The sequence below is a fragment of the Diachasmimorpha longicaudata genome, chromosome 11, assembly GCF_034640455.1.
Source record: "Diachasmimorpha longicaudata isolate KC_UGA_2023 chromosome 11, iyDiaLong2, whole genome shotgun sequence".
Taxonomy (NCBI): domain Eukaryota; kingdom Metazoa; phylum Arthropoda; class Insecta; order Hymenoptera; family Braconidae; genus Diachasmimorpha; species Diachasmimorpha longicaudata.
This window is the reverse complement of record NC_087235.1, coordinates 7,341,463-7,351,161: the sequence shown is the minus strand read 5'-3', so window position 1 is coordinate 7,351,161 and position 9,699 is coordinate 7,341,463. Positions and strand designations below refer to the sequence as shown.

The following is a 9,699-nucleotide window of genomic DNA, read 5'->3' as shown; positions in this document are numbered from 1 at the left end:
ACGACAGTTGGTTTTCTGATAATATGTGAAGAGAACTGTTGATAAAACGTAATTGGGGGGGTGCCGGAAGTCGATGCGCCGGAGGAGTTATTGTCTCGGGATACACATTTCAGTGGCAAACCGGTCAGGGGGTTGAAGTGAGTGAGAGAGAGGATATAGAGTGGATTGTCTTTCGATATAAAAGGGGGAACTTTGGGGGGAGGTGGGGGTTAGGCAGCAAGAGGGAGAGAGAGAGAGAAAGAGAGAAGTACAGAAGGATTGAGAGTAGTGCAAGGGCTATGGTAATTGTCAAACGATGGGTGCTCAACAGACCAAGGACAGAGTTTTGCCAGCCGGCTCGACAGTGAGACAGGCCCGAAAGCAGCCGAGAAATCCCAAGGAATCGCGGCTCATCGGATCAAATATTTTCACGGAGCACAGCGGTGAGTCCCTTTTTTTTATATCCACCTTAAACGTCCCCTCCCACCTCCCTCTCTCCCCCCTTCCATCAACATGTTTTTTTACAAAACTTCTTGCCGTCCCTTTTCCTCCATCTCCATGCTTCTTTTATGTCACAAACGAGTGTTTCATTTGTATGCATTATTGATTTTCCAAATGTCTCGTTATTTGTTACCTTTTTACACTATTATGATTTTATCGTTTGATTAATGTCTCTCATTGTTTGATAATTTTTGTCAATCGATATCATCAGTCATCGTGACTTATTATTTCTTCATTACATCATTCATTTTATTATATTATTTTTTGCAGAAGCACTTTTGCAAAGTAGGCCTCTACCACATATTCCTGCCTTGCCCGAGGGTGATCCACCGAGTGGCTCAAGTGTCCAGTCACTGTCACAGCAGTCTAATTTTTCTCAACACTCGAGTGTCACTGGTGGCAGTCTACTCGAGGCTGCTAACAGATGGACAAGCAAGGAGAATCTTTTAGCACAGGAGGAAGATGATCCACAATTGTTTGTTGCACTTTATGACTTTCAGGCTGGTGGGGAGAATCAACTTAGCTTAAAAAAAGGTATCACCCGTTCATTATCCATCCACTCCTCGGCGCTTCACTTCATAATCCCCCTCTCTTCTTCAATTAGTAACTAATCGATGTCAACTGCAGTTTCAATCTCACCTAAAACGTTCTCTCTTCCTTTTATTTTTTCCAGGCGAACAAGTTCGGATATTAAGTTACAATAAGAGCGGTGAATGGTGTGAAGCCCACTCCAGCACCGGCCAAGTCGGATGGGTGCCATCAAACTATGTAACGCCGGTTAATTCTTTAGAAAAACATTCCTGGTATCATGGAAGGATAGCAAGAAATGCCGCTGAATATTTATTGAGCTCCGGTATCAATGGTAGTTTTCTCGTACGCGAGTCTGAGAGTAGTCCTGGACAACGAAGTATTTCATTAAGATACGAGGGTAGAGTATACCACTACAGAATAAATGAGGACAGCGATGGAAAGATGTTTGTCACAACTGAGAGTAAATTTAATACACTCGCTGAACTCGTTCATCATCATTCAATGCTGGCGGATGGATTAATAACGCAACTGCTTTATCCAGCACCGAAACACAATAAGCCAACGGTATTTCCCCTAAGTCCGGAGCCTGATGAGTGGGAGATCAATCGTACTGACATTGTCATGAGACACAAATTGGGGGGTGGACAGTATGGCGACGTTTATGAAGCTGTTTGGAAGAGATACAATATGACTGTTGCTGTCAAAACATTGAAGGAGGACACAATGGCGTTGAAAGATTTTCTTGAAGAAGCTGCTATTATGAAAGAAATGAAGCACAGAAATTTGGTGCAATTGCTCGGTGTCTGCACGCGTGAACCACCTTTCTACATAATAACTGAGTTTATGAGTAAAGGAAATCTTCTTGATTATTTACGCAACGAGAGTAAACATCAGATCAATGCTGTGGTTTTAATGCACATGGCGACACAAATTGCGAGTGGAATGAGCTACCTCGAGAGTAGGAATTTTATTCACAGAGATTTAGCAGCAAGGAATTGTCTAGTTGGTGAAAATCACCTGGTAAAAGTTGCTGATTTTGGATTAGCAAGACTCATGAGAGATGATACGTACACAGCACATGCCGGTGCCAAATTTCCTATCAAATGGACAGCACCTGAGGGCCTGGCGTACAATAAATTTTCAACAAAGTCTGATGTTTGGGCCTTTGGAATTCTACTTTGGGAAATAGCAACGTATGGAATGTCACCTTATCCTGGGGTCGATCTGACTGATGTGTATCATATGCTGGAGAAGGGCTACAGGATGGAGTGCCCACCTGGCTGTCCCCCCAAGGTTTACGAACTCATGCGCCAGTGTTGGCAATGGAGTGCTGTTGAGAGACCTACCTTTAAGGAGATTCATCATTCTCTGGAGAATATGTTTCAAGACTCCAGTATCAGTGAGGAAGTAGAGAAGCAACTGCAGGGCGGTGGTGATACACCAACTTTGTCCTATAAGAAGTCTCAGACTGGAAGTACTGGGAACATTCATGGCCTTGTCCTCGTATCCGATCAACTGTCTACCTCAGGTTTAACGCAAGGTCAAAATTGTAATTCTTACATTTTCCCTTTTAATTCATTATCTGCACTGAGATGACACGAGTTTTTTCAGAAGTACGGGTTTATTTGGGTTGTTTAAGGAGTTTTTGTTTAGTGTGAGATATTTTGATGTTAAAAAAATTTTAACCACCAATATCTCAATATAAATAAAGACGTACTCCTTTGAAAATTTGGTTTTTCTCAGTGTATGGTATTAAATCGGTTGTTCATGTCATTTTCATTGATTCAGACGGTGCGAGTAGTGTCACCAAACTGAGTACCTTCATGAGTGGTCATTCAAATAAAGGTAACAGCAGTATTGTCCAGATGCGTCGATCTACGAATAAAAAAGGCAAGCAAGCACCTGCACCTCCCAAGAGAACGAGGTAACTCGCCATTGATTTTTCGTGTTCAACTGTCTCAGCATTTTGATTTATTTTCAATTCTTTTCTGTGCAGTTTATTGTCATCCTGCAGTTCATTCCGTGACTCAGCTTACCAGGAGCAAGATCAGCAAAATGTTGACGTAGGCGCTGTTACATTAGACGATGGGACCGATCTAAATGGTATTGATAACGTTTTTGAAGGTATTTCACTGAATCTCAAAACATTTTAAGCATCCATAAAAGATAATGCACGTGTCGCTTATGGGGATAAAACGAATTATTACTCCTAAATGAATCTTTATTGAGCCTCAACCCCTACGATAATCTGCATCGTGCATAGAATCAATGTTCGGTTTGAATAAAAAAAAATACAGTGTAATATTTACGTGGGTCATTCTCCCGGAATCTTTTTCTTTTCTTTAAGAGCTGTTCTCTCATATGACTTGTGTTACGAAATCAGCTCGGAATGTATAATTAGTCATAGTGCAATTATTATTTTTTATCAAGTCATGCATTTATAGATTTCACGAATCCCGATCTACACTGTCAAAGTACTAGTCTTTAATTTATCAAAATATTTATTTTCTCCACAATTATCATGAGAAGAGATAATTAATAATGTACATATCTGCATGGCAATGAAATTAGCAGTCGTAAATGTAGAATTTCTAGTATTATTTGATCATATTCATATTAAAGAAAACCTATCACTTTTTTCTTACCATCATTTTCACATGAAACATTAATCATCGTAGCTCGACTCATTTATTTTTTTATCGACTCATCCAGTTTTTAATCGAGTTCAAGCAGTGTTACGTGAGTTTACTAATATAGCCGCACAAAAGGAAACCGTTTGTTAAATGAACGAAACGACCTTTAGGAGTTGGCAAGAAAAAAAAACCGCCAACCAGGATTGAATATTAGATTTACGGAGAATGACCTGAGCAATAGGAAGTTGCAAAATGAATCGAATTAATGAAAACGCTCGTGCTTTGAACAGCGCTTGCCACCACCTCTGATCGATTACGCTTCAGCCTCTCATTCATAAAAAAATTTATACGAACAAATAATCATCATTCAGTGATCCTACCTAACGTGGACACTATCAAAAACTCAAAAATTACAGAGAAAAGCTTTAGTACACACATTATTTTTTTATTTGAACTTGAAAAAAACCAGGTATCACGCGAGATCTCGTGACAATGGCGTCAGTGCCGACGGGAGGCTGCGAGATGGATGAGGACGGTGACGGGTCCCAGGGTACTGCTGAGCCTAATTTACCACCACTACAGCGATCTGCATCACCAGAGATCAACATACAGTGCAATCAGAAACAAATTAAAACACGACAGTATCCATCTAAGGAAGTACTACCACAGAAGGTATAAATAACAGAACAAAATGAAAAAAAATAAATAAAAATATAAACCAAATAAAAACAAATACGCGAAGCTTTTACGAAGGTGGTAGCCAGTAGTTGTGCCATGTTTTTGGTTGCCTCCCACTTTATTTCCAACTAAGTCATTAAAATTCAATCAGAGTCCATCGGTAAATGCATCTAGCACTGCTTGAATAGTCACAGCTTATTTTTTTCATTAAAACGGAAACCATTAAAACTCTGAATGCATTAAATAAATACGTCGGTATGAACCGTTGTTCTAGCTGGTGCACGTGGGTGCCCTGGAAGTGCAAAATGTTAAGCGTGCAATAAATCGTTATGGCACGCTGCCCAAGGGTGCAAGAATCGGCGCTTATCTGGAATCATTGCGTCAGAGTGGAATGCCGTCTGGTGGTGAGGCACCTGCCATAATTGACCAGCAGCACCAACCACAGCCACCTCACCCACCGCATCACGATCCAGCCGCAGAATTATCCCAGCATCGTTCGCTCTCACCGCGTCAGAATAATCTCAGAAATCAGCCCCAAATGACTAGGAGCAATTCATCAAGTGGAGTTGTCAATACTTATCAGCCCCCCAATTCCCCACGAAGCCGTGGTATGTCAGGTAGAAAGCACAATCCCGAGAGCATTGGTCTGCGAACATTTCGCTCGCCAAATACATCGACATTCAGAACAGCCAGTCCCTCAAGATCAATTCAACCAACTCTGGCGGATCTCGAGTTTCCACCGCCTCCTCTTGACCTCCCACCGCCCCCCAACGAGGAGCACTACGACTCAACGTCAATTAACGAAGCCACACATCCACCGAGACCCTCGGGCTCTCCAGTATGTATGAGAAAATCGAAGATTGAACGAAGGTCGCGCGAAGATCCAGATGAAGATGACAAGAATAACGACGTGAGAACGGCGGAGCCATCGGTAAAGGAGGCATCCTCACGTTTTGGTGTGAATTTGAGGCGTCGTGAGGTGCCAACTGAAACTGGGGGCCCTGCCAAGTCTAGTGATGAGAAAAAAGTGCCATTCAGACCGGGCAAGGATGCAAGCTCTGCCAAAAATGAAACTGTCTGTATTCTCTCACCCCCTCTTGAAGCACCACCGCCCCCTCCGCCTCCACCACCTCCAATGAACAATGAGCCTGGTAACGATACATTCAACTCGAAGCCTGGAATGAAAGAAATGCTGGAGCTCAAGCTAATCAACGAAATTCGCCAAAATGCTGACTCGAAAAACGTAGGTTCATCAAAGAAATCCAGTGTATCCAATAATGTTTCGTCTCTTCCTCTGGACCCTGCATCACAATTATTGTCGGAACTGTGTGCTAGCTTCAGTATGGAGCACGGTATGAAGCCAGCTATTCAGAATGAGTACGCAATGTCCAATGTGAAGGGAATGGAACCCACCCCTGATCAGCACTTAGAGAAGCCGACAATCATCAAGGAGCTCCCCTCTCCAATGACTGAAAATGTCCTCAACTCTGGGAATGTAGGTTTTAAACTGAAAAAAGTTGACAAACGAAGCAATCCTCGAGAGGAGAACACTGACGGTCAGATAATAGATTTCAAAGCGAGATTGAGAAAAGTTGATAACATTGAGAAGTCTCAGCAGGATGAGAAGAACAGGCGCTCGGAGGATCCTAGCACGGACGCCTCAGAGCCTGACGATGGGGACGATAAACGTAGGAGTACAGGGAGTATAAGTAGTTTGAAGAGACTCTGGGAGAACAAGGAGGCTTCCTCTGATAATCAGCCACTGAGTCCTAAACTGGGGGTGAGAGGAATCAATAAACAGGACATGCTGGATCCTGGGGAGGAGAGTCCGGAGGATCACAGTGGGGCTTCGACGAGAAGTTCAGCGACCAGTAAGAGCGATGGTCGTAGCTGGCATCCGGCTAGCACTTCTGGGGACTCAGAGAAGCCAGTGGTGCCTGCGAAACCATCGAAGGGTATCGGTTCCTCTGGCAAATACTTTGGATCTTCGATTTACGCGACTCCTAATTGCGATAAATCTTCGCATGATGAGGATGCTAGTAAGGACGGAAAGGCAGCGAAACACGATGTCCTGGAATTGGCGAATGCCATTGAGACAAGCATCACTAATTTGAAGAGTACTCCTGGCATTGTTATGGCCAGCTGGTTACAGTTGTCGGATAAAGTAGGACTTCTTCATGGGCTTCTTCAAGGAATAACATCAGTCGAGAGTGGAACTGTCCCACCTCATGCCAGATTTCAATTTCGGGATTTAATGTCGCGTCTGGAGCTACAAGCGAGACAACTGAGAGCCGCTGGCACGAGAAATATCACAGAGAATACAAGACTACTTAGTGACGTACAGAATACGATTAAAGACGTGACGAATATGGTACAGAGATAAATGCAATTTCTAATCAAAATTGGGATTCAGGCAAGTGGCTTTGTTTTATTTTTCCATTTCGTTGGATTTATCGTTTTTCTGATTTTTCTCAACTTCTGTGGGACGGTATCTTTAAATGAAGATATAGTATATATATAAATATATAAATAAACCATATATCTAAGTCATTAGAAAAAACAAAAAACAACAAGCGACCGAAGGAACAGTATTTCTCTTTCGAGCGAAGCCAGGAGTTTTTAATGAATAATTAAGGAGAAACAGATAATTTTTAGAAATGCTAATCGGTGAATCGATGCTATTATATCCTGATACTATACTTACGAAATGGTACGATATTTACAATTTATATTTGCAGAAAACAAACTAAAATTACCTTTTTGAGGGTTTTTTCTATGTCTACTGAGTACAGAAAGAAAAATATTGTAGTCTTGGATTCAAGTTTTCTGATCAGAAAATTGATATGGCAAATCAAAGTCGTGGGATATTTTTTCATTCTTTCGTCATTTTTGTCGACTTTGTCACTGGCGTGTGGAACTGAACTAAAACTTTATGCTAAAAAAAACTACAAAAAAAACCATTTCTTAATCCTATTGTCGCATCACTCATTTTTAGACGTGTAATTTTATAAAACGTCACGAGGATAAACGCTTAGTATATGGTAATCGCGTTTAGCGCATTTTAATTATATAAATATGAAATTAAGTGAACAAAAAAAATTTTTGAAAAAATAAAACGAGATAGTTTCGTTATGTATCGAGGGACAATATAAACGATTTTGTATTTGTAAAAAAAAACAAAAAAAAAATTTTGAGTCGACGACGACTGATATAATTAATTGTGCGCCTACATTGAAATAATCTTTGTGGTGGTGATAAATTTGCCAATCCCTTTGGGCTGGAGATGAGAATCATGTAATTATAATCAAAGTCCTTGAGTGTCGTGCGCTTCGTTTATACACTGTGGGAATGCAGTCACAAATATTGTTCTTCCAGAGCGTAGACCCGAAAAAATATAAATCGCTTTTCACTAAATATTTCTTTGGGATTACGCTTTAACAACAACAACAATGAGTAGACGTACATTTGTAGTAACGGATGAATGGATTGCATGTCTGTATTCAAGACACTGCCTATACTCCACCTCCACGTAGCAAGCATCTCTTCATCAAATTAATATTGCCATTTGCTTAAGAGAGAGGCAATTTTTCGGGCCTCATCCGTCTATCCCATCAATTTTTCTAGTTTTTTCTTTTACCCTGTGATAATCGTGGGAAAAAATCGTACGAAAATATTGCTATTGATTTCTCAATGTCTTTTAGTTTATCATCTCTGAACGATTGTGCTCAATCTACTCCAAAAGGTCTTTTTTAGTCACTGAAGAACAACTTTAAATACTGGAATGAATGATGAATTATAGATACGAATTATCATGTTTTATATAATAATGTGTATTATAGTAATTGTAATATTATTTATATGCGTATTTATTTTATAATTTTCAATTGTCATTGATATTTTAATTTTTTTCTCTTCGTAAAAACGAAAAAATACGTATACAGGAAAAATAAAATGAATTAAGAATGTGGAAATTAATTGACCAACGTACTGATTCGCTCATACAAAATTTATTGCTTTATACATTGATATAGGATTGAGAATAAAAAGTATATGTCAAAAGAGATGTCTTTATTATTTTTTTAAATTTATTAATTAATTAATTATCCTAATTTGGGGGTTTGAAGGTTATCAGGTGCTTTCTGTCGCCTCTTGCATCCTGAAACAGTCACTGACTATTTTCCACTTGTCGCCAACAGCGGTTATGAGGAAGTTCTGGGTGAATGCTCTAGGTGTCTTCTCTTGATACTTTACTTGGCCACTAACTTTAACTAAAAATGTTAGTTGATCCGAAACTGCTGGGCCTGTGCAAGAATTTTTTATTTAATTAACTGTTCATATTCGATGAATACATGAATTAATAAGTCAAGTACCAGTGATGGGTTGAGCATCGAGGGTGGTGATGGTGTGGTCTGTTGCAGGTAGATCGAGCCAGAACTTTTGAATCGCGTCCTTTCCTTCGGTTCCATTGCCATTCCAGATTAAACTTGCAGTGTCCAGGTACAACCGCGATATCATCTATCAATCAATGAATCCGAAAAAATGAAATAAGAGATGAGCTATATTTTCTAAATACTCAGACATTTTGTTTGACATTTGAATTGTCACATGAATTGAAGTGAAGATAAACTTACAAATCGTCTTTTATCCAAACTCTCGTAATACAATTTCGTGAATTCCTCGGCTACTCTGCAGGCCTGATCAATCTTTGGTTTTAAATCCTATAACAAAACAAAACAATGATCAATCTTCTGTTTCAATATTGTCCAGGAAGGAACTAAATTGAATAATTCATTGACTTGTTTGCATTGACTTGTTTATTCGGCTAATTTAGCATTGACAAGCATTGACTTGTTTATTCGGCTAATTTCGCATGAACCTCAATTGTTGTCCTGCTAGGTTATGATCAGTACAACAATAAATAGTCCCTTTACCTGTTCCATTGTATCCTCTCAAAAAAAAACAATTTTGAAAATGAATATAGATCACTCAGAACGTAATGAACACGTGAGAAAAGTGAGCAGTTTGAATTTAGATTGTCAACACTCGAGGATCACACACAACACCAGCTCAATATTCACGACACGAATGATAGGTTTCTCCGAATCTCTGAAAACCTTCCAGGTAGGACTCTTCTCTGATTGGCTGGCAATTACCCGCCATTGGAAACCGGTTTTCAGAGTTTTCTCTTCATTTTCCTGAATCTCCAATCACAAATAAGATTTCGCTCCCCATAAGAAACTTCGTAAAATCAACTGAAAAACGTGATGAATAAAATTCATTCACTCCTTCAAAAATTATACAGCGAAAAATAAACAAACGAGTGGAAACTGCCATGAGGGGGCGTTCTGACGTTTTCTACCTGTAACCCCCTCCACCT

The 9,699-nt window shown here is 39.9% G+C and overlaps 2 protein-coding genes across 5 annotated transcripts; one reads left to right on the top strand and one right to left on the bottom strand.

Moving 5' to 3' along the window:
• The first annotated feature begins 193 nt into the window (after positions 1 to 193).
• On the top strand, positions 194 to 8,383 carry LOC135167264 (tyrosine-protein kinase Abl). 4 transcript variants are annotated; one of them, XM_064130284.1, is made up of 7 exons: positions 194 to 422; positions 751 to 1,014; positions 1,154 to 2,551; positions 2,800 to 2,935; positions 3,008 to 3,135; positions 4,114 to 4,316; positions 4,597 to 8,383. In XM_064130284.1, the coding sequence occupies exons 1-7, from the start codon at positions 296 to 298 to the stop codon at positions 6,703 to 6,705; spliced, it is 4,365 nt and encodes a 1,454-aa protein (XP_063986354.1). In that variant the 5' UTR covers positions 194 to 295; the 3' UTR covers positions 6,706 to 8,383. The 4 variants fall into 4 exon arrangements, with proteins under 4 accessions (XP_063986354.1, XP_063986355.1, XP_063986353.1 ...); XM_064130285.1 differs by having other exon boundaries at positions 1,154 to 2,560; positions 3,008 to 3,114; XM_064130283.1 differs by having other exon boundaries at positions 1,154 to 2,560.
• LOC135167273 (NTF2-related export protein) lies at positions 8,311 to 9,634 on the bottom strand. The gene is made up of 4 exons (XM_064130303.1): positions 9,254 to 9,634; positions 8,954 to 9,040; positions 8,693 to 8,837; positions 8,311 to 8,623 (listed from the first exon to the last, which is right to left on the bottom strand). Exons 1-4 carry the CDS (start codon positions 9,260 to 9,262, stop codon positions 8,451 to 8,453), a joined length of 414 nt encoding a protein of 137 aa, XP_063986373.1. The 5' UTR covers positions 9,263 to 9,634; the 3' UTR covers positions 8,311 to 8,450.
• Between the last annotated feature and the right edge of the window lie 65 nt (positions 9,635 to 9,699).

What these genes read in the sequence shown, in the direction of transcription:
- LOC135167264 (XM_064130283.1), top strand. Translation starts at nt 296, where the DNA reads ATGGGTGCTCAACAGACCAAGGACAGAGTTTTGCCAGCCGGCTCGACA. An exon ending in GCACCTCCCAAGAGAACGAG is followed by an intron (nt 2,936 to 3,007) that starts GTAACTCGCCAT and finishes TTTTCTGTGCAG; the next exon opens with TTTATTGTCATCCTGCAGTT. An exon ending in AGGAAGTACTACCACAGAAG is followed by an intron (nt 4,317 to 4,596) that starts GTATAAATAACA and finishes CCGTTGTTCTAG; the next exon opens with CTGGTGCACGTGGGTGCCCT.
- LOC135167273 (XM_064130303.1), bottom strand. An exon ending in GTTTGGATAAAAGACGATTT is followed by an intron (nt 8,838 to 8,953) that starts GTAAGTTTATCT and finishes ATTGATTGATAG; the next exon opens with ATGATATCGCGGTTGTACCT. An exon ending in CGATGCTCAACCCATCACTG is followed by an intron (nt 8,624 to 8,692) that starts GTACTTGACTTA and finishes ATTCTTGCACAG; the next exon opens with GCCCAGCAGTTTCGGATCAA.